This window comes from Trachemys scripta, chromosome 1 (assembly GCF_013100865.1).
Source record: "Trachemys scripta elegans isolate TJP31775 chromosome 1, CAS_Tse_1.0, whole genome shotgun sequence".
NCBI classification, from domain to species: domain Eukaryota; kingdom Metazoa; phylum Chordata; order Testudines; family Emydidae; genus Trachemys; species Trachemys scripta.
The window spans coordinates 315,714,950-315,739,071 of record NC_048298.1 but is presented as its reverse complement, the minus strand read 5'-3'; the positions used below and the strand labels follow the sequence as shown (position 1 = coordinate 315,739,071).

Here is a 24,122-nt window from a genome sequence, read left to right as displayed (position 1 = left end):
CTCTGTCTGTATAGCTCTTTTTAGAGCACTACTACACTCCCTGCTACCCCAAGTCTGTCAACCCAGGCTGGGAGGCTCAGTCCAAAATGCTTTGTAGACATCAAGTTTCTGCTGATGTTGTTTTTAAAAAAAACATTCAAAATTTTTTTGAAATTCATTTTCAGACAATACCAGATAAGTATCTTAATCACAAAATGCTAATGGAAAGGGATGTTTGTTCCTATTTTTTTCCCTTTTGGATTGATTCTGAAGAAGAGCCCTGTGTAGCTTGAAAGCTTGTCGCTCTCACCAACAGAAGTTGGTCCAATGAGAGAGATTTCCCACCTTGCCTCTCAACTTAGCGATGAGACATGCTCTTATACTTTTTTTTTTTTTAGAGTAACTATTGCAATCAATGATGATTTGTTTCTACAACAACTCAGTTGAGATTATTTGGTAAATTCCATGTAAATGCGTAAGGCCCCATTCTCCTGTACACTGGTTACACACTCTCAACTTCATTCCATGACCTTCATCTGCAAGTTTCTTCCTCATTCTTCTTTCAAGGAGGTGAAATTTGCCCTCTCAAAGGGTTCATCCCCCCAAAACCTGCAGCACCTTTTTCCAATTGGGCATCATAGCTCATGAAGGAGCAGTGCTGCCAATCCCACAGCAACCCTCCCCCAGCACTGACCACAATTGCCTTTGGAATCCTCAGTGCAAGAGAGAATCCATGCAAGTTACTGCAACCTATCTACAATAACTTACTCTGCTTTGTCCCAGGTATAGAGAGAGAGGGGATTATCTAGCAGATTCTTGCCAGTCATCCACTAATGGATCTGGGGTGGCCTTAAATTTGAAGTAAGTTCATGCTGCAGAAACCTCTCTCCTGCCACTTCCATTCCCAATCCTCCAACCAGAACCACACATGCAGAATTTTCTTCTTCTGTCAGAAAAGGAGGGGAGCTCGGGAAGCCATAGTAATTGCAGACTCTGGCATGTTGCCAATGGCAGCTCCTCAGGGTAAGGTCAGGTTGTAGCTACTGTAAAATATCTCTGAGCATACATGTATACAAGGCCTAGTCAAACATTTTATCAAAATTCTCCCATCCCTGTTGGCAGTTCCTGCTGCTCACTCTCAGTTTCTGCCAGTAAGGGGTGGTGTTGAAGAAACCTTCCTCTACAGGTACTCCCTAGACTCATAGGCATGGACCAATCTGCCTCAGTTGTACCCTCTACTCATTGGCAAGTTTCCTACTTCCAAAAAAACCGATGCTCTCAAACTTAGAGTTGTTGACTTTTTATTTTGTCTTCCTGCTTCCCACACCGCCACAATGGGCATCACTAGCTGTTCCTTATCCAAAATGCCTGCAGGTTCTCTTGGCCAAAGTAGATTGGATGCAGTCACTGGTTGGTGACATTTTTGTTGTTGGAAATTACTATTTAATAACTAAGCTTGACATATCTGACTGCCTTCAGCCAGTGAACAGTGTAATCGGGGAATGATACAGAGAGACTACAAACAGAGGTTTGACTTTGTGAGCAAATATAATGTGTATACAAACTAATTTTTTTAAAATTCTTTCTTTTAACCATTTGAGCCACAAAGCTCCCATGGTGAGGTATAACTAGTTGCCAGGAGCGGCACCAGTGTGCTGATTGATGATTGTGGAGGTTCTTGCGATGTAAGATAGTTCTGAGCCTGTTTCTGCTCCGCTTTAAAATCTGCAGCATCTTTGTAATACCAAAAAAAAGAACAAGAATGAGATCAACGTTATTCTAGTTAGAAGACAAAATAATAAAGAACTTTGCGGTATGTCTAATGCAGAAAATCAACACTGATCAAACCTCCCTCAAACTCCCTTCCTTAATGCTGGAGTGACATTGCTGAAAAATCTGCCTTTATATTAACTTTCAATAAAAGAAACGGACAATAACCTATTTTTAAATGAGGAGGGAGGAAAGTTGTGCTTTCTTTTTGCTCACAGCTTTTAAAATTAAACCCACTACCATTCTTGGCTGCTTCTGCTTTCTTGTTTTGTCATGTCTTAATCAGAATGATCACTGTGCTTAGGAAGAGCGTTAGTCTCTAAAAACCTCAGTTTCAGAAGTTCAGAGCACTCACCACTCTTGTTAAAGTCAGTTAGTGTTGCATGTGCTCAGCACCTCTGAAAATCGAACCACAAATTGTCCCAAACATAGAAGACATATGACTTGTGTATTTGTTGATGACTGATATAGATGTTTTCCCCAGGTCAAGGTGGTTGGTGCGGGGGGGAAGCTTATACAATTTCTGACTTTATTATCATTCTCAGGGTTAAGTCTTCAGTGCTAGCAACCTCTACCCTTCATGACCACTGAATAGCCTCTATTGACCAAAAGAAAGGACAACATATTGTTTAGTCTTGTATATTTGAATGAAACTCTATGCTAATGCTCTACAATATATCTGATCAGAATAGAATTATGTGGACATTGCAAATATATAATTATGTGTCTGACAAATGCACATTTCTAGAAGGCACACGATGGGGAGAATTTCATGATAGTCCTTGACATTTTAATCCTACATAATTATCCTGTAATAATTAGTAGACATTTTGCACAGTTGGAAGGCTGGAGGGCATAAGGAGAAAGTGGGTCTTTGTAATCTCAAATGTGCAGCCATGCAGTGTTGCAACGTGGTGTTTTGTGCAGGTGAGCATTTGAAGGCAATATTAAATCCAATGATTTATTTGTAAAATTATTATGAGAGTTGGAGGAAAACCACACAAAAATGATTGAAACTACAGAAAAAGGTAAATAATGTTTGATACAAAGGATAATGCAAATTACAAAAAATGAACAGAAAATGGGAACTATGCATTTCCTACCTATGATACTGTAGAATATTGAGTAAGTTAGACCCATGGAAAAGAATGTTTAGGAAGCAGGAAGATATGAGAGAAATTTTCTTGATTCCTATCCTACCTCTCACTGCAATAGGTATATTCTTGATGGATCCTAGCAACTTCTTTTTCATGAGGAATTGGGTGGTCATGACACTAGAGTTGTTTATGGTGGGATTTTGAAAAGTGTTTAGCACTTTTCCGTTCAAGTCAATGGTAAAGCTCCACTGACTTCAAAGGAAGCAGAATTAGCGGTGAGCACTTTTGAAAACACCACTCTTAGAGTCTATTTGAGATGAAATCCAGCTCATATTTTCTTCACATTCATATTCATATGCATACTGTGCAGACATTCACGTAGAATTAATTCTCATCTCTCAGAGGGTATGTCTGCCCTTTGAGGTGGCAGTGTGATTCCCACCTTGATGAGATATACCTGCACTAGCTCTGGTTGAGCTACGGTGCTAAAAATAGAGAATATCAACGATAGCACCAGCAGCAGAAGGGGCAAGCCACCCCGAATACATGCCTAACATCTCGGAAGGGTTTGTATGCGGAGTGACTAGCACCGCCCTCTACTCACATTGTCACAGCTGGACTGTTTTTAGTGTGCTACCTTGATCAAAGCTAGCACAGGTATGTCTGCTTGAGCTAGGAATGAAGCACCCATAGTCACAAAGAGAGCTTTACACAAAACGTTTATTTCAGCTGAACTGGGTAAGAAGTGTAACCCTGGCAGGGCCAGCCTTAGGGAAAATGGGCGAACTTGTGTTTTGGTGCTCCTGGCCCCCATTTCCCCAAGCTCTCGTGGGCATAGTGCCCCACATTTCCCCTGCCCCCCATTACCCCAGGCCCCCACAGGCTCCCCCCCCCCATCACCCCTGGCCCTTCCTGCCCAGACAGAGCGGGAGATGGACCCATCTTGTGCTAGTGCAGGAAAGCTGAGAGATGGTAGTCAGTGATAAATTGAGCATGATTTCAGGCATCTAATCTGAGACATATGTCTGAAATTATTTGTAAAATTCATAATAATAATAATAATGAATAACCCTTTCTCCCCTAACCCCTCCTGTGTCCCTTTTCCCCACTCCCCCTTCTGAGCCCCCTTCTCCCTTAACCCTTGCACGGTGCCCTCTTTGCCCCAACCCTTGCATCCCCCTGGTGTACCCCTAACTGCATCCATGTGGGGAAACTGACCTGGATGCACAGAGTGGCTGCTCGCTCCCGCATCGAATGCTGCTTCTCTGGGCCCCCCTAGGTGGCTGGGAGTGGGGAGCAAGGAGCAACACCAGGCTCCCTGTGTCCAGGTCATTTTCCCTATCTGGGCTGTGTAAGGGGAGGGCAGGAAAGCAACAGCTCCTGACGCTCACCTCACAGCACAGCCCAGGTAGGGAAAGTGACCTGGATGCAGGGAGTCCTGGCTTTATTCCTCACTCCCCCCTACACACAACCCGTAGGGAGGCACAGAGGAACACTGGAGGAGGCAAGCAGTATCTGTGTGCCACTGCTTGCCTTCCACCCACATTCCTCTGCCGGAAAGAAGCAGGGAGAAATCTGGGCACACACCTCCCCCCATGCATTGCCTCAGTGAGTTTGTGGAGCTCTTCCACCTACTGGCAGCATCCATCTCTATGCTGCCACACGGTGGCCCATGACCATGGCTCCGTAAGCGGTGTCCCAGGTGACCCACACTTAAGGCTAGACCTGAATTCTGGCCCTGTTTAAATCAACAGAAGTTTTGATGTTGTCTTTAAGAGGGCTAAAATTTCACTTGAGATGTCCAGAGATATAGCTTTGTTTCAGGGGTAAGACGTCCAAGCCCTTTGATTTGTACTCAGTGCATTAACTTAAAGGTAAAGGTCTAAGTTTGAAAAAAATATATTTTTAATAAAATATAAACAAATATAAACATCCCCATAGATTTGTAGTAATTATGTAAATTGCAACCAACTCCGGCATTAATCATTAAAATCTTTTTTTAAAGCTCTAAATATTTTTAAATGAAAAAATATATGCATCACATAACTTTTTTATACTAGAAGTTCAGTTTTCTAGAGCAAAGATGTAAACTTTATTCTTTGATATCCTCACTGAGGTATACAGTGTTTCTTTTTCTTTCCTTTTTTAAAAAAAATGTCAACACGGATAAATATATGTAGATGTATTTTTCACTTCAGATGTAAAATTCATACCTCACTTGTGACTTATGCAAGGAAAAAAAGAAGCTTCATTAAATGGAGCTCCAACTTGTCCATGAATAGTGATTTGCAGTTTGGGAGCACTTTCCTTTGAAATCATTAGATCTTTGCAGCCAAAGTATTTTTATCTCCTTGAAAAATTCCACTTATTACCTCATCATCATGAGAAAAAACATGATTTTTTAAAAGATGTTTCTTAATGATCTAGGCAATGGCAAAAAGTTCTTTTAGTATTTTCCATACTATAAGCACTAACTTGGTGCAGCATGCAATTAAAGTAAATTTTAAAATAAAATAAAATAAATAAGTCTAGTGCAATTTATACAAAGTTTTTGATACATTGACTGGCATAATACTTCTGTACAAGTTAACTTCAGTACTTTGTGACTTCTTCAGTGTTTCTCTGAAACATATACTAAGGCCTGGTCTACACTATAAGTTTAATTCGAATTTAGCAGCATTAAATCAATTTAACCCTGCACCCGTCCACACAACGAAGCCCTTTATTTTGATATAAAGGGCTCTTAATATCGATATCTGTACTCCTCCCCGACGAGGGGAGTAGCGCTGAAATCAGTATTGCCATTTCGAATTAGGGTTAGTGTGGCCGCAATTCAAAGGTATTGGCCTCCGGGAGCTATCCCACAGTGCACCATTGTGACCGCTCTGGACAGCAATCTGAACTCGGATGTACTGGCCAGGTAGACAGGAAAAGCCCTGCGAACTTTTGAATTTCATTTCCTGTTTGCCCAGCGTGGAAAGCACAGGTGACCACGCAGAGCTCATCAGCACAAGTAACCATGCAATCCGAGAATAGAATAAGAGCACCAGCATGGACCGTACGGGAGGTACTGGATCTGATCGCTATATGGGGAGAGGATTCAGTGCTAACAGAACTACGTTCCAAAAGACGAAATGCCAGAACTTTTGAAAAAATCTCCAAGGGCATGATGGAGAGAGGCCACAACAGGGACTCATATCAGTGCCGCGTGAAAGTTAAGGATCTCAGACAAGCCTATCAAAAAAACAAGGAGGCAAACGGTCGCTCCGGGTCAGAGCCGCAGACATGCCGCTTCTACGCTGAGCTGCATACAATTCTAGGGGGGCCGCCACCACTACCCCACCTCTGACCATGGATTCCGAGGCGGGGATAATCTCAGCCACACCTGAGGATTCTGCGGACGGGGAAGAGGAGGAGGAGAAGGAGGACGAGCTTGAGGAGAGCACACAGCACTCCGTTCTCCCCAACAGCCAGGATCTTTTTCTCAGCCTGACTGAAGTACCCTCTCAACCCTCCCAAGGCAGTATCCAAGACCATGACCCCATGGAAGGGACCTCAGGTGAGTTTACCTTTTAAAATATAAAACATGGTTTAAAAGCAAGCATTTTTTAATGATTAATTTGCCCTGAGGACTTGGGATGCATTCGTGGCCAGTACAGCTACTGGAAAAGTCTGTTAACGTGTCTGGGGATGGAGCGGAAATCCTCCAGGGATATCTCCATGAAGCTCTCCTGGAGGTACTCCAAAAGCCTTTGTAGAAGGTTTCTGGGCAGTGCAGCCTTATTTCGTCCTCCATGGTAGGACACTTTACCACGCCATGCTGGTAGCAAGTAATCTGGTATCATTGCATGACAAAACCTGGCAGCGTATGGTCCTGGTGTTTGCTGGCATTCAAGCAACATCCGTTCTTTATCTCACTGTGTAATCTTCAGGAGAGTGATATCGCTCATGGTAACCTGATTGAAATACGGGAATTTAATTAAGGGGACAGAGGTGGCCATTCCCACTGAGCTGTTTGCCTGTGGCTAAAAAGAAATCCTTCCCTGTAGTTAGCCAAGCCGGGGAGGGGGGATAATTGGTGCTGAGCTTTTCGCATTTGGCTAGCAGGGATCTTCCCTGATACCAGCCACGTGGTGGGGGGAGGGGTAAAGCGATCATCCCAGAGAATTGGATGGGCGGGGGTTAGTTTGTTTTCTGCTGCTGCAGGTTAACAGGAAAACCGTAGCACTCAACAGGTTTTGCTTGGTATATAGGAAAGGAGGGTGCAGAAGCCGAAAGACAATGGCTTACAATGGCCGCATGCAAGCCTAATTCTGTTGCCCAGACCTGCGTCTGTGATCTCTAACACCAAAGCCACAGGCACTCAATATTAAGATGCAAAATGCGACCTTGCACTGAAATAACATGTGCTATGTAATGTGAATAGTGTTGTTCACCGTGAAAGAGTATAAGCATTGTTCTGTAAAATGTATCTTTTTAAATACTTCTCTCCCTTTTTTTCCCTCCCTCCAGCAGCTGCAAATTTTTCGAGCCTCCCTCCTCCATCCCGAAGGCTATCTCAGATAAGGCGGAGAAAAAAAAGGACGCGAGACGACATGTTCTCGGAAATCATGGAATCGACCTGCAATGAAAGAGCTCATCTGAATGAGTGGAAGGATACGGTATCAAAGTACAGGAAAGATGCCAGTGAACGTGAGGACAGGAGGGACCAACATGAGGAGAGGAGAGACGCTTGAGATGAGAGGTGGCGGCAGGAAGATCAGAGGAGGCAGGATGCAACTCTGGGGCTGCTGCATGAGCAAACCGACATGCTCCGGCGTCTGGTGGAGCTTCAGAAACAGCAGCAAGATCACAGAGTGCCGCTACAGCCCCTGTATAACCACCCTCTGCCCTCATCATGTTCCATAGCCTCCTCACCCAGACATGTAAGAACGGGGGAGGGGGGGTCCATGCACCCTCCCATTCCACCCCAGTGGACAGCCCAAGCAAAAGGCTGTCATTACTTTAAGCTTTTTTTAGTGGCCTTTTCCTTCCCTCCGATCCTCCTCCCAAACCCCACCCGGGCTACCTTGTCAGTTCTCTCCCTCTTTTTATAATCAATTAATAAAGAATAAATGCTTTTTAAACAATAGTGACTTTATTTCCTTTGAAAGCAAGCTGTGATCGAAGGGGGAGGGTGGGTTGCTTACAGAGAATGAGTCAATAAAGGGGGTGGGTTTTCATCAAGGAGAAACAAACAGAACTTTCACAGGGTAGTCTGGCCAGTCATGAAACTGGTTTTCAAAGCTTCTCTGATGCGCAGTGCTTCCTGGTGTGCTCTTCTAATCGCCCTGGTGTCTGGCTGCACGTAATCAGTGGCCAGGCGATTTGCCTCAGCCTCCCACCCTACCATAAAGGTCTCCCCCTTACTTTCACAGAGATTGTGGAGCACACAGCAAGCAGCAATAACAATGGGAATATTGGTTTGGCTGAGGTCTGAGTGAGTCAGTAGCGTGTGCCAGCGACCTTTTAAACATCCAAATGCACATTCTACCACCATTCTGCACTTGCTCAGCGTGTAGTTGAACAGCTCCTGACTCCTGTCCAGGCTGCCTGTGTACGGCTTCATGAGACGTGGCATTAAGGGATAGGCTGGGTCCCCAAGGATAACTATAGGCATTTCAACATCCCCAATGGTTATTTTCTGGTCCGGGAAGTAAGTCCCTTGCTGCAGCCGTTTAAACAGAGTAGTGTTCCTGAAGACACGAGCGTCATGAACCCTTCACGGCCAGCCAACGTTGATGTTGGTGAAACATCCCTTGTGATCCACCAGTGCTTGCAGCACCATTGAAAAGTACCCCTTGCGGTTTATGTACCTTGGTGCTCTGGTGCCAACATAGGGATATGGGTTCCATCTATCACCACACCACAGTTAGGGAATCCCATTGCAGCAAAGCCATCCACTATGACCTGCACATTTTCCAGAGTCACTACCTTTGGAAGCAGCAGCTCAGTGATTGCTTTGGCTACTTGGATCACAGCAGCCCCCCCAGTAGATTTGCCCACTCCAAATTGATTCCCGACTGACCGGTAGCTGTCTGGCGTTCCAAGCTTCCACGGGGCTATCGCCACTCGCTTCTCAACTGTGAGGGCTGCTCTCATCTTGGTATTCTGGTGCGTCAGGGCAGGGGAAAGCAAGTCATAAAGTTCCATGAAAGTGCCCTTATGCATGTGAAAGTTTTGCAGCCACTGGGAATCATCCCACACCTGCAACACTATGCGGTCCCACCAGTCTGTGCTTGTTTCCCGGGCCCAGAATCAGTGTTCCATGGCTAGAACCTGCCCCATTAACAACATGATCTTCAAAGCTCCTGGGCCCGTGGTTTGAGAGAATTCTGTGTCCATGTCCTCATCACTCTCGTTGCCACGCTGCCGTTGCCGCCTCCTCCTCGCCTTGTTTTTCTGATCCTGGTTCAGCATAAACTGCACGAGAATGCGCGAGGTGTTTACAATGTTCATGATTGCTGTCTTGAGCTGAGCGGGCTCCATGCTTGCCGTGGTATGGCGTCTGCATTGTTCACCCAGGAAAAAAGGCGCGAAACGGTTGTCTGCCATTGCTTTCATGGAGGGAGGGGTGAGGCTGTACCCAGAACCACCTGCAACAATGTTTTTTGCCCCATCAGGCACTGGGATCTCAACCCAGAATTCCAATGGGTGGAGAGACTGCAGGAACCATGGGATAGCTATGGGATAACTACCACAGTGCAACGCTCCGGAAATTGACGCTAGCCCCGGTACTTGGATGCACACCGCCGAATTAATGTGCTTAGTGTGGCTGCATACATTCGACTTTATACAATCTGTTTCCAAAATTCGAATTCTGTAAATTCGGATTAATCCCGTAGTGTAGACATACCCTAAGAAAAGTTCTACTAGTCAATGTTATTCAGTTGAACTGGGACTCTGTTCTGAAACACTGAAATAAAGGGGTCTTTTGCTGTTGATTTCATTTAAATCAGGTTTGCAGCCCAGATAAAAGTGCTGTCTCAAAAATTTTTGAAATCTTATAGAAAGTGAAATATTTCCACATTTCTCTATGCAGTCTTGCTCACACAGCAGTTGCTGAGTCAACATTGTATTACAGCCACCTTGATATAACTCTGTTTTGAACCCCATTATGAAGGATGAATATGAATTAATCACTAGTGTAGTGGAAATTTGTAGTTGCCTTTTGACCAGTGATCATGAATGAATGAATGAATGAATGAATGGAAGATCTTTAAGAATAATTTATTAGATGGCCAAAAAGCCAATATTCCACAACTCAAGGGGCACAGCTTTGGCTGAAAGCCCATGCTGATTCAGTGGCAAAGTGAAGGCATCACTTAGAAGTAAAAAAGCAATATATCAATGGAAAAAAGTGGAAATATATAGCAATCAATATACATTTGATGTTATAAAGTATAGAAAACTGAAAAGGGAAGCTAAAGATATCAGAGAAAAATCCATGGCTGACTGACAGGGCTAAGGTCAATAAGAAGAAGGTTATGTATATGAAGAACAAAAGAAACCTGGGAATTCTATGAATCATTATGAATGTATGTATTAATGCATGTATTAATTTTGGGCACCATAATTTTTGGCTGCCGAGCTTGAGACATCCAGGGCCTGATTTTTTTCATTTGCTAAGCACCTAAAGCTCCAAGAGTTGAGCTGGAGTTGTGAGTGCTTAGTATCTCTCTATATAACTAGCCCCAAGGTAAATGACACAAGTTAAGAAGCCAAAAAATGAGGCAGAAAAGTATAATTTTTACTGCTGATGTTTTTCTGTTCTAGGCACCAAATCATTTTTCTTGTCAGATTAGTGCAAACCCTGCAAATTAGACTTTATAAGAGAAGTCAGAAGTGTGCATGATTTTAGAGTTGGGCCTAATCTATGAATTTTGGATCCAAATCCAAACTCTCCAAATTTCAGTGGTGTTTATATCCAGCTTTTGACATGAGGTCTTCCTTTAGTAAATACCCAGTAGATATCATATGATTAGAGAGACTATGTGGCTTGATCCCATTTTTTCATATGATGTCTCTGTGTCCTAGGAACTTCTGCCACAAGACCTGAAATACCCTGGCTTTCAAAATGTTTGGAGGAGTTGTTATAGTTACAAAATATGTTGTATTGCTATACCAAGTAGAATGTATTGAAAGTAGTGGAAAAAATAGTGCAAAAGAATGAGTGCTGAGTGTTTGGAGTGAAGAGAAAAGTTGAATGAGTATAGACATTCTCAAATCTTTCTTTTGCTCAACATAAATGTTAAAAGACACTTGCTCAGTGTTTCATGATACACTTATTCAGAACACTAAGCTACTGGGGGAAAAAAAACTGCACTTCAAGAAATATGTCTATGTCACTGAGTCTGAAGCTAGTAATAGTGACACCAGTACACGAGTACATTTCTTTTTTAAAAAGTGACTATTTTTATCCTTAAAAATATTTCTACAAAAATATCATAGTTTTTTAAAAATATGGTCACCTTACCTAGGAGGCCCATAAAATGATTGAGACATTTATATTTTATCTGAAATGTGGCAGTATTATAATACCCCCATCTGCGTTTATAGACAGGCATACGCCAAATACTTGCCAGTCTACTGTATTCTAATATCATTCTTGAAAATAACATCACGGGAAGCTGGTAGAGTGGCTGCACTTATAAAGTTCACCCAGGCATAAGAGATGTTATTTCCTTTAACCATTAAACGAAGAAGCTCAAGGTAACAATAGTAAAACTCGGAGAGCAGATTAAACCCTGCAGAGAGCATTTGGAATGATTTACTTAATCTGAATTAAAAGTTAACTTCCTTTGTGGAAGATAGGGATGTCTCCTATACAGCAGCACCACTTATTAGACATTCCCTATGGAATGTGAAGTATATCAAGCAGTACATGGGCCTTAATTGTGATTACATTTTATTGCCACTTAGACTATTAAGTACTTAAATTACCAAATAACAGAATCTATATTCTTAATAGTAGAAAAGTGTTAACAGTAATTCTACTAAATATTTCAGCCCTGTTCCAACAATCTCATGGAGGAAAGTTAATGATCATAATCCAAGTAAAGCCCGTCTGAGAAAGTCCCAAGCTGTTCTTGAAATACCTAATGTGCAGCTAGAGGATGCAGGGATGTACGAATGTAAAGCTGAAAACTCACGTGGAAGGAATGTCTTCAGAGGACAGCTACAAGTGTACAGTAAGTGTGTGTCCAGAAAGTACTATGCAACATTCGGCAATAACTTGTTCATACTTAAGACTGCCGATACACATGAAATAAAGCTGCAGCCAATTAAAAAAGAATGGGTTCTTTCGTTATATAAAATCAATTTGAAATTATCACTACCTATATTTGTTAGTAAATGACTCATTAAATATTGAGTTGCAAGTAGAGCTGGCTGAATTTTTTTACATTTTCCCTCAAAAATCCAACAAAAATAGGGGGTTTCTTCCCCCAGATTTTTTCCCATTTTTACAGCAAGTTGAAATATCTTAAAACCAGTAATTATTTTAAAAAAATGTTTGCAAAATATTTTACTGTTTCTGCCCCTCTCAAAATTATGCTGGCAATAAAAACTATATCCTACACCACTCTTTCATGACTTCTGTATATGATACGTGTAATAGAAAAACTTTTTTAGAAATGTCTTGAAAAGATTTTTTTAATGGTTATATTGCAGTTATGTCTTGTATTCCCCTGTCTGTTAATCCCAATTACTTTGAGTCTGACTGTACAAGGATCAGAAGGAGAGAACAGCTTACTTTCTCAAAAGTCATCTTCAGTGCTTCAGTTCTTGGCACTTTCAAAAGGTCTGATTTTCAGAAAGTTCTGAACACTTGCCTTCTCAAAATCAGCCCTTTTAAGGTATGTCTAGGTGGGCACCCAAAAACTGAAGAACCAAAACTCACTTGTCACTTTTGAAAATTTAGACCAAAATATTAAAAACATATGACCTTATATATAAAAAAAATATGTGATTGTTGACATAGGTAGTGTCTACACTGAAGCGCTACAGTGACACAGCTGCAGTGCTGCATCTGTGCATCTGTAAGGTTTCAAGTGTAGACAAGCCCTTTATATCTCATAATGTAGATGACCTTTTGGGGCTAGAAGCAAGTAGTGCATGTCTCACTGCAAAGCTAGAGATCTTCCCTGTTCAAAGCTGGTGTAATTTGTTGGAGAAATTACACAGCTGAGAGAGAGAAAAAAAAATGTTGTGGAAAGCTGACTTTAAGATAGCAACAGAGGGTCCTGTGGCACCTTTGAGACTAACAGATAATCTCCACACTGATATATACCTGCCTCTAGAGATTTCCATTACTTGCATCTGAAGAAGTGAGGTTCTTACCCACGAAAGCTTATGCTCCCAATACTTCTGTTAGTCTCAAAGGTGCCACAGGACCCTCTGTTGCTTTTTACAGATTCAGACTAACACGGCTACCCCTCTGATACTTGACTTTAAGATACTATTTCAGGATTAGCACATTTTTACCTGTGTGAGAATATCAGATACCTACACAGTGTACGTGTTTAACAGTCAGATGCCTTATTTCACAGTATTTTATTGATAAATACAGTGTTTTGTTAACACACACTTACTTTTATATCTGTCAATTATATGGGTTTTCACCACACCTTGACTCATATAGTCATAGACATCTGTGGTGAAAGAGACCTACCTCATGAGGTCATCTAGCAAATCTCTCTGCTAATGCAGTATTGTTCTATTCAGTACCTTCTCTAGTGTTCTAGTCTCATTTCAAATGTCCCAAACAACAGGGTTCTGATACTTCATTTGGAGACTGTTCCTCAGCCTAATAGATCACTCTAAAAGAAAGTCTTTCCTGATATTCAGCCTTAATTTTCCCTTTCTTAATTCCATTCCATTATTCTCCACTGAATAGGATAATCACAATAAATAAGTCTTCTGTGTTGGTACCTACATCTTTCAAATATGGATACACTGCTAGGATGGATTAAGTTCATTTTCCTTGTCATTCATATCTTCCAGTTTTCTAATCATCCCTTTCCCCTCTAGCTTGTTGATCGTTTTTTCTGATCGCACCTCAGGCCTATAATGAGTGAGTGTCACAATCTAATTGGATGAGGCTTCCCCTCTTTTTTTATTCATACCTCCTCCAGCTAGGACCAAGGGCAGTTTTGTGGCCTTTATTATGCACAAGGATGCTGGGAAGGGCTTGCCCCATCTCTCTCTCAAATGCAGTGGCTTGCACCAGTCTGACTGGGCATGTCATTCATAATGCCATTTCTGCCCTAATCTTCTGAGATTTCCACTGAAAACGAGACTCCAGGTCTGGGAACCACTCTGATCTCTTCCACTGACAAGAATACAAAACTTCTCCAGGTATTACAAATGCTTACTGTCAGTGCTCTCTGTTTAAGTGTGACAGCTCTTGTTTTTTACCAATATCGTTGCTCTTTCTCTACGGTATTTGGTAAAGGCAATCATGTTCCAGTACATTTTAGCTGAGTTTCAAGATGTGTCCCTGGTTCTCCTCAAATAATAATACTAGCTGTTACATAACACTTTTCATCAGTAGATCTCAAAGCATTCTACAAAGAACGTATCATTTTACAGATAAGGAAACAGGCACAGCAGGGTGTAGTGACTTATATGAGGTCACCCGGCAGGTCAGTGGCAGAGCTAAGACTACAAACCCACATCTCCAGAGTCACAATCCAGTGCTCTACCCACTAATCAGCACTACCGCTCTCATTAGCAGGGATGCAGATTCTGTTTCTTAGTAGGAAGTAAGTAGTCTTTGGTGCCCATAATGCTGCTCCTGAACGTCAGGAATCAGTCTATAGAGAACATTTCTTACCTGAATAATACTGCTATCCCAAACCCCACACCATCATGAGTTCTCTCTAGTCCCTTTTTGTTTCTGTGATTGCCAAAAGGCCATTTTTCAACCAGTCTTTTATTGACACTTTACAGGTTGTGTTAATTTGCAGCCTGTGGAGTTACAGTCGAACAAGCTCTCTAACATAAGGAGACCTGCTGCAGATTATTGTATTTTACAGCCTATTGAATATGTGAAGAAAATGTGATTTAAGAAACCAAATGCACAGCAGAAATTTACTTATCCACACTAAGGGAAAGGAGACCCAGGCTAAGGTCTGCAAACTAGCAAGTGCCTAGGGTGGAAAGTAGCACTCATATGATTAAAGACAAATTATAAGCACCTACCATAAGTACTTAAACATACCCACAAATCAATTGAGGGTGCAGGAAGTGAAGTGTGCCGCCATTGGCCATGGAACACATGATCTCACTCCCACTGGCCCATTCTGGAGACAGCAGCGGAGTCTCATGGATTCTACAGAATCAGAAATCCATTTTCAGGGCTGATTTGTGGGTTTGTGGTTGAGCAGAGTGCAGTTCAGCTAGGTTTTACATATGGCAATCTCAGTTTGCTTTGCTGTTGATATTGTTATGTAGAGGCAAGATAGGTGCGGTAATATCTTTTATTGGACCAACTTCTGTTGATGGAAGATACACGCTTTCGAGCTATGCAGAACTCTCCTGGGACCAACACAGCTCCAACGGTACTGCAAACAACATGGTTATGGTTGGATTTTCTAGCGTCACTTTGAACAGAGTTTGCGACTATACTTCTTAAATTAAAATACACTTAAATTGAATGATTTATAGTAGAATATATTGTCATGTCTCAGGCACTCATGTTTCTGGAATAGGAGATGGTTGTCTTAGGGTCACAGGCTCATATTTAAGCCATCATTTCTTACAAGAGAGTTTCTTTTACAGCTTCAGACCAGGTTGCAGTACTAACACTGTCATACTGAGGGTCACACTGATTTACATATGTCCTTAGATAGATACTAGCTTGCTGTCAGTTTTAATCTTACTCAGTTTGCAGTTGCATTTGATCTGGTTCACTAAGGGATATTCTGGGAGTGTCCCGAACACCAGGTCTGCTTGGCTAGTCTGATGCAATCACAAATTAATTTAATTCTGTTTTACCTAATGCCAAATCCAGCTGTAGCATGATTGTGTGATGCAGCTGATATTTTGGAAATGATTATTGTATTGTCTCAGTGCTTGGCTGAAATTCAGTTCTGAGAGTAACAAAACCATTTAAAAATTAATTTTGATAAAACCGAAGATATCCTCAGCAGACTAAATATACTTGCCTGCACACCATTTTGACAGCTGTGATTTTCCCTAAATGATCTGGTCATCCTGTAATTTGTAGTGACTTCTATTGAGGCTCAAACTGATTAACAGTAAAAAAATGCTTATTTGCATGGGGAAAATAGATCATTCCCCTTAGCAAACTAGTTACAGAACTTCACAAATTCTGATTTCCTTAGGATCTGTGGAATTTTCCATATGCATTGCAAAAGGATAATTAGTCATTACTACTCCCTTTCTTAGGCCTGGTCTACACTAACCCCCCAATTCGAACTAAGGTATACCTTAGTTCGAACTTACTGCGGTCCAGACACAGCAGGCAGGCTCCCCCATTGACTCCACATACTCCTCACACCAAGCAGGATTACCGGAGTCGACGGGGAGCACTTCTGGGTTCGATTTATCGCGTCCAGACAAGACGCGATAAATCGAACCCAGAAGTTCAATTGCCTGCCGCCGAACCAGCGCATAAGTATAGACAAGCCCTTAGGTTGAGTGAGTTGATGTAGAAGCGCAGGAGGAATGCATTATAGCTTTTCTCCTCTTCCCTTCTTTTCTCTTCCCCCTCTCATTTTCCCCCCTTTCTCCTGCCCTTCATTCTTCCCTACCTCTTTTTATCATCCTTCTTTCATTAGTTTGCTTCTATATAGACCCACACACCGTGAAAGAGAGGGAAAGGATTTGTGAAATGGGAAAAGGGAGAAATAGTCTGAAATAAATAATATGAAATTCAGGAAGGTCAAATGCAAAGTACTCCACTTAGGAAGGAATCAATCAATCACACAAATGCAAAATGACTGCAGAAAAGGATCTGGGGTTTACAGTGGATCTCAATGAGTCAATAAAGTAATATTCTTGCAGAAAAAAACCATAATTCTGGGATGTATTAGCAGGAATGTTGTAAGCAAGACACAAGAAGTAATTCTTCTACACTATTCAGCACTGATAAGACCTCAACTGGAATATTGTGACCAGTTCCAATAGCCACATTTCAGGAAAGATATGGACAAATTGGAGAAAGTCCAGATGAACACAACAAAAATTATTAAAGGTGTAGAAAACATGACCTATGAGGAAAGATTGAAAAAAATGGGTTTGTTTAGTCTGGAGGGGGAGATAAGTCTTCAAGGCTGTAAAAAGTTGTTATAAAGAGGAGGGTGATAGATGGTTCTTCTTAACCACTGAGGACAGGAGAAGTAGTAATGGGTTTAAATGGTAGCATGGGAGATTTAGGTTAAACATTAGGAAAAGCTTCCTGACTGTCAGGGTAGTTAAGTACTGGAACAAATTACCTTGGGAAGTTGTGGAATCTCTGTCATTAGAGGTTTTGAAGGATATGGTCTACATAATATTTAGCCCTGTCTCAGTGCAAGGGACTGGATAAAATGACATATCAAGGTCCCTTCCCAATCCTAAATGTCTATGATTCTATGTTGTAGGAGACCACTTTAAATGAAGTGGGCAATTAAAGGTTAGCAGCCAGTAACATGTGTGACAATGTTGTAATGAGCCATAAAACAAGCCTCTCTTTAATTCCATGGTTTTTAGTGTCCAGCAAAGTTATGAATTTAGGCTCCCTGGCTCGTTGTTTGAAAGCGTTGTGCAGGTTTCCCTTGAGGATGAGGACTGATAGCTCAGATATAGAGTGATTGTTCTGTGAAAAGTGTTCCCCCACAGGTGATATGGTATGTTTTTGTCATTTCTCATTTTTCATTTTTCTCTGTGAGTTCATTTGAGAGCATAGTGATTGTCTGGTTTCACACACATTGTTATTGGGGCATTTAGTGTACTGGATGAGGTACACCATGTGTTGTGATAGGCATGGGTAGGACTCATGGATTTTGAAAGTGGTAGTGTATGAGGTATTGAACATTGCAGCAGTGGACATATGTCTGCAGGTTTTGCATCTTTTGTTCTGGCAGGGTCTGGTGCCACTTTCAGTTGCTATGTCCTTACTTCTGATGCTTGGAGAGATTGTAGGGTTGTTTGAAAACCAGAAGAGGGGTTCAGAAAAGATTTGTTTCAGGATGTGATCCTCATCAAATATGGGTTGTAATTTTGTGATTATACCTTGTATGGTTTCTAGTGTGGGGTGGTAGGTGACAACTATGGTTGTGCGGTCAGTGGGATTTTTGTTATTGTTTTTTAATTGAAGCAAGTTCTCCTGGAGTATTTGGGTGGCCCATTCCATGATGTGATCTACTTCTCTGGTGGAGTGTCCTTGCTTGGTGAAGATGGTTTTAAATGTGTTTAGGTATGTGTCCCAGACTTTTTCTGAGCAAATTCTGTGGTACCTGAGTGTCTGGCTGTAGATAAGTTTTCTTGGTGCGTCCGGGTGGTTGCTGGATCTGTGGAGGTAAGTGTGGTAGACCATGGGTTTCTTGTATATAGTTGTTTGTAGGGTTCCATTTTTGAAGCTGATTGTGGAGTCCAGTAAGTTGGTGCTGGTGTGGGAATGTGCTAGAGAGAGTTTAATAGATGGGGGTGGCTGTTGAAGTTGTGGTAGAGGGAATTTAGGTCATCTTACCAGAGGATGGAAATATCATCAATGTATCTCAGGTATATCATGGGTTTTGTATGTATTTTTCCAGAAATTCTACTTTGAGGTGGCCCGTGAAGAGATTGGCATATTGGGAAGCCATCCTTGTACGCATGACTGTTCCCATCATTTCGACAAAGTGTTTGTTATTTAAAGTAAGGTTGTTGTGGGTGAAGATTAAATGGATGAATTTGGCAATGTGTTGGGGTAGATTTCTGAGCATTGTTAATTATCTTGTAGGCATTTGAAGCAGGCAGCAATGCTATCATGGTGAGGGACACTGGTGAAAAGGGAGGTGACATCCATGGTGGCAAGGATGGTATTCTGAGGGAGGTTGTTAATGTTACAGAGTTTCTGGAGGAAATCAGTGTGTCTTGGAGAAATCTGACCCTTTGTTCACTGAGTGGTTTGAGGACCATTTCTTTGAGTCCTGGTATTCCTTCAATAAAAGTATGATGGATCTGCCTGGATTGCCTTGTTTGTGTATCATGGGAAGCATGCAGAAGGTTTCTGGGATGAATTTGAGGGATATGAGATTGTAGTTTTCATTAGCATTCTTTGGGGAAGGATTTGATGGTATTTTTAAATTCTTGTGTGTATTTTGGTGTGCGGTCATCTTTGAGTTCTTTATAGTAAATGGTGATGGAGAGTTGTCTGTTTGCCTCAATGACATAGTCATCAAGATTAAGGGCTACAATGGTGTCCCTTTTGTCTGCTGGTTTGATCACTATCTGGTGGCTGGATTTCAGGGACTGCATAGTTATCCCTGTGGTGGTGGAGAGATTATTGTGGATGTAATTCACAGTTGATTTTTTTTTCCTGAAGCAACCAGTGTAATGGTCCAGTGTGTGGTTTTGCCCACTGAGCAGCATCCAGTGAGAGGATTCTTTTTTTCTTATGACTGTTGGTGGGTGTGAGGGGCTACACTTACCACTTGTGAGTGCCTCCTATTGGTTGGGTGTGGTGCTGCAATCTTTTCCTGCTGCTGGACCCCCCATAGGTTGCCAACCTCATTATGCAGCCTTCAGTGGCTCGGCCCTCCAGCCAAGTCACACAGTCAAAAATGGATTAACCCTTTTCAGTGTAGCAAAAGTCCTACACTATAGCAAAAGGTCCTATCTGCCCTCACCAGGGTCTTCAGCCCCATCTCTAGGCTGTTTGAGTCTAGCTTCTCTCAGGCATTTAGTAAAAGGACCAGATGGAACTGCCGATCAGCCCTCACCATGGTCCTCAGCCTTATCTCTGAGCCCTTTAAATCTAGCTCCTTTTCTTGGGTTTTTAAACTAGCCGTGTCCCCTTTCTGGGGCTTAGACTACTCCAGCACTGGCTGTTGGGGGGACCCAGGCCCACCCACTATTCTGGGTCCCAATTCAGGGACCCTATATACAGCAGCTACATACCCCTGCCTCCAGTTTGCTGCTCCTATTCCCTATGCCTTTTTCCACATAACCCCTTTCCGTTCACCTATTACCTTATTGTTACAGTTGCCAGGTCCTCTCGTTCCCAGGGCCAATATATCAGCACATTGAGCTCCTCTGGCTTGAGCAGAGCTCCCTTCCTTTCTCCTCTGGTCCCAGCCAGGAACTGACCTGCTCAGGCCCTGCAGCTTCTTTTATCAGAGCCTACTGGGCTCTGATTGGCAGCTTCCGCAATGACCATCTAGGCAGGCCTGGAGGACGCACCTCTGCTGCTCCTTCCTGGGGCGGAGTGAAGTAGAACTGCAGGGCCTCCATCAGGGGGCCTCAAAAGGCCAGGTAAACCTCATCCCAGTAGGGATGTGGTAGTTATGGGTAGTGTCCTCTTTGTTGTGAAAGAATTTGAGGTGAAGTCAACAGAAAAATTCTAATTCTCCACATGTTAGTAGGTTACTAAGGTTCTGAGATGGGGCAGAAATTCAGAAATTCAGTCCCTTGGAGAGTACATATACTTCAGTTTAAGTTTAAGATAGTCTTGACAGGTTGATGATGTTGGAGTATCATGTAGTGTCAATGCGGTGGGCCCTGGTGTCGTGGTTTCTCCCAGAAGTGGTGTTCTGTTCATTGTGGAGTTGTTGTACTTGGTTCCACTTTTTTGTTTTTGTTTGGAATGGCAACAAACAATTATATCCCATACTTAATAGGGGCCACATCCTGAAAGAAATCTTTTCTGAACCCCCTTTTTCTGGCCTTCTAACAACCCCACAACCTCGCCAAGCTCATTATCGGATATATCCTCCTCACAGACCAGGACACACCAACTCAAAGTGTCACTAGACCCCGCCAGAACAACAGATGTAAAACCTGCAGACATATCTCCACAACTATGATGATCAACACCTCCCCAAAACACCTTCAAGGTCCTACATGTCTATCATAACGTGTGGTGTACCTCATGTAGTGCATCAAATGCCCCAACAACTATGTGGCTACACCAGACAATCACTACGCTTTCAAATGAACTCACACAGAGAAATGATAAAACACAAAATACCTTATCACCTTTGGGGGAACACTTTTCATACAATGATCACTCTATATCTGAGCTATCAGTCCTCATCCTCAAAGGAAACCTGCACATCTTCAAAAGATGACCATGGGAACTTAAATTCATAACTCTGCTGGACACTAAAAACCAAGCATGTAACAGAGACATTGGTGTTATGGCTCCTTACAACAATTTGTCACACACTGTACTGCCTGCTAACCCTTAACTGTCCACTTTATTTTAAGTGGTCTCCTACAGTATGTGTGAACCCTTTATGCTTAACAATCTGTCCCATCTTGTATTTAGCTTGGACACTCTGGTTACCTTCTCCAGACCTGAAGAAGAACTTTTTGATGCTCAAAAGCTTGTTCCTTTTCTCCAGCAGAAGTTGGTCCAATAAAAGATATTGCTTCACCTACCTTGTCTCCCTCGTATCCTGGCACCAACACAACTACAACACTGCAGTAGACTTGATTTACATTCCATGCAGTGAATGCACAATGCAGTAGTTAGGGTTTCAACACTCACCTAGTTACCTATCATACCAGCTCACATTTTCTCAGCTTCTTGATTGGTGACCTGTCAGACACTAGATAGATTGTTAGATTTATTTTTAAATTCGGTCCGCCATAGGTTCTGCTTATTTAAGTGGTTTATTGATTCTCCGCTGTCCCGAATAGATCCTTTGCTTCGCTAACTCTGGATTATTATCCAGCCCAGTCAGAAATATTTTTCTGTATTCCTTGAAGTCAATGCCATTGCCTCCTTATGCTCTGTATGCATCCGAAGAAGTGGGCTGTAGTCCACGAAAGCTTATGCTCTAATAAATTTGTTAGTCTCTAAGGTGCCACAAGTACTCCTGTTCTTATTGCCTCCTTAGTCTCTGAAGTTCCTTGCAGAAAGGATTTAAATGTTTTATTCTTAAATATTTTAGATTCATAGATTAATTTGATCTGGTTTTTTTCCTTGTCACTGAACGTCACCTTGATTCAACATTAAACCTGGACCCTGACCTGCATAGGCAGACACTTACACCCTCATGCAGTCCCACTGAAGCTCTTTACATGGAAGGGTTCTATCCATGGGTATCTGATTTACAGGATTAGAGTCCCGTGCTTCATTCATTCCACTTGTTGCCAACTAACTGCTAGGTGAAACCCAGTATGCTAGTTAATATATATATGCCCCTCAGTGCTCTAGTCCCATGCTACCTTAAGGGTCTGCCTTCCTAGCTCTGACTCACCATGTGATTTATGTTCATGCGGTGCACTAGAATGTTATGTGCCAAGTGTGGACACTGAGTAGATAGCCCACACCTCTGACATTCACTCCCTACATATTGAGCACAAGGGTGACCACTTCTGGAAAGAACTGGATGAAACACCTCACCAACTGCCCAGGCCTTCACAGTTGATTAAATCCTGATTTCCTGGTGGACTGGCAGAGCAACAAGCACCAGGGAGACAATGGTGTTCAGATTCCCTACTGAGATCTTAAAAGTCTGAACTTAAGCCCTGCAATGTTCCCAGATACTATGATGATGGTCATCAAAAATAAATGTGTGTAATATTAATAATTGCTGCATTAACTATGTTGTACTATATTAGTCTATTATATGTTATTAAAACATAAGGGCTCTCTAGTCCCAGATAGAGTGATACTCAGCTCATAATCCTGTAGGATCCTTTACTCAAATTTTATTTGGTTCTGTCACTTTTCTTCTTTGCCCCTCAGTGTGTATTTTTTAAATGAGTTTAATCTGCATGTGATTTAATACAGTCACTGATACTAAGATGAACTGCACATTGGTTTACGATCTGTATTTTTAATTGATTAGGTCTTTAGAACATCAACTGAAGTCATGTCAGCCTCTTGTGTTTGTATTTAGCATGTTATCTCTCTTTTACAGCGTACCCACATTGGGTGGAGAAGCTTAACAATACTCAGTTAGACAGTGGAGAGCAGCTCCGATGGGAATGCAAAGCCACTGGAAAGCCACGACCCACCTATCATTGGCTGAAGAATGGAGTCCCTCTTTGGGCACAGGTATAGTGCTCAATAAGCCACCAGTAGATTGTAGTTTCCTCTTTAATTCAGAGAAAGTGAGCTGGGGAAAAAAGTGCTGAAGAGGAAATGCTTCAGAAAGGAGATTTATCTTTTTCTATTAATATTTAAAGCCTTGGATAATGTAGCACCAGTTTTCCTGGGGGTCTGTCTGTTGAACTATGTCAAAGTATGTGGTAGCAGGTGAGCTGGAAATTCTCACTCTCTAGCTGTAATACAAACAGGATAGCAGGCAGGGCCTTTTTTATTCAGAATCCATGACTCTGAAATATTCTCTCCCTTACTATCAGTAAACTAGTGATATCCTTCTGAGCAAGACTGGGCAACTTTTGTTTGTTTCTGCTTTTGATTATAGTGTTTATGGTTGAGTTGTTTATTATATCTTTCTGAGTATTTGTGTATAGGGTCATATTGTAAATGGCCCTTGTATGGCTGAGCAAAAAAGTGGACCTGCTCCTTGATGTGTAAGTTACACCAGGGTAGAGTCCATAAACTCAGACTCCCTTAAACATCACCAGCTACATGTGTGTTAAATATGACATGGTATATTCTTATTATAGATCTCATGTTCCTCAGCATTAATGCACTAATACAAAGTGTGGCTTTTTCTAAATAGCCATGTCTGATTTTTGCATCTGTAAAAATCTGATGGTTTAATAACTCTTCTATGAAAAGCAAAGCCTCCACCCCTCCTACCAATATCATTGGCCCGTTCCATCTGGGAATTCCAGGTTCTTACTGCACTGATCTTACAAGTTTTAAAATAAGGTCTATTTTAGAGTGTTTCTCTGTGCAAACGGCCAACATTGGCATGGTCTGGATTTTGTTTTTTATTTCTTTCAACTGAGTCATCACCTCATCTCACGTTGTTTTATTGTTATGCAGCATGTTTCTATTCTTTTCTAGCCTCCAAATACTGAGAGCAGTAAAAAAAAAAGTGTTTGTAGACTCTCTTCATGCATTGCCAGATTAAAACAAAATTGTTCAATTCTGGTAGAAAA

General features: G+C 41.9%; 1 protein-coding gene across 3 annotated transcripts in view; it reads left to right on the top strand.

The window, feature by feature from the left end:
• CNTN5 (contactin 5) overlaps window positions 1-24,122 on the top strand; it is a 987,313-nt gene that overhangs the window by 780,205 nt on the left and 182,986 nt on the right. For all 3 annotated transcript variants that reach the window (XM_034758906.1, XM_034758905.1, XM_034758907.1), the window contains 2 exons: window positions 11,895-12,076; window positions 22,967-23,103. In XM_034758906.1, the coding sequence (XP_034614797.1) occupies window positions 11,895-12,076; window positions 22,967-23,103 (319 nt within the window). The remainder of the gene's footprint in view (window positions 1-11,894; window positions 12,077-22,966; window positions 23,104-24,122) is intronic.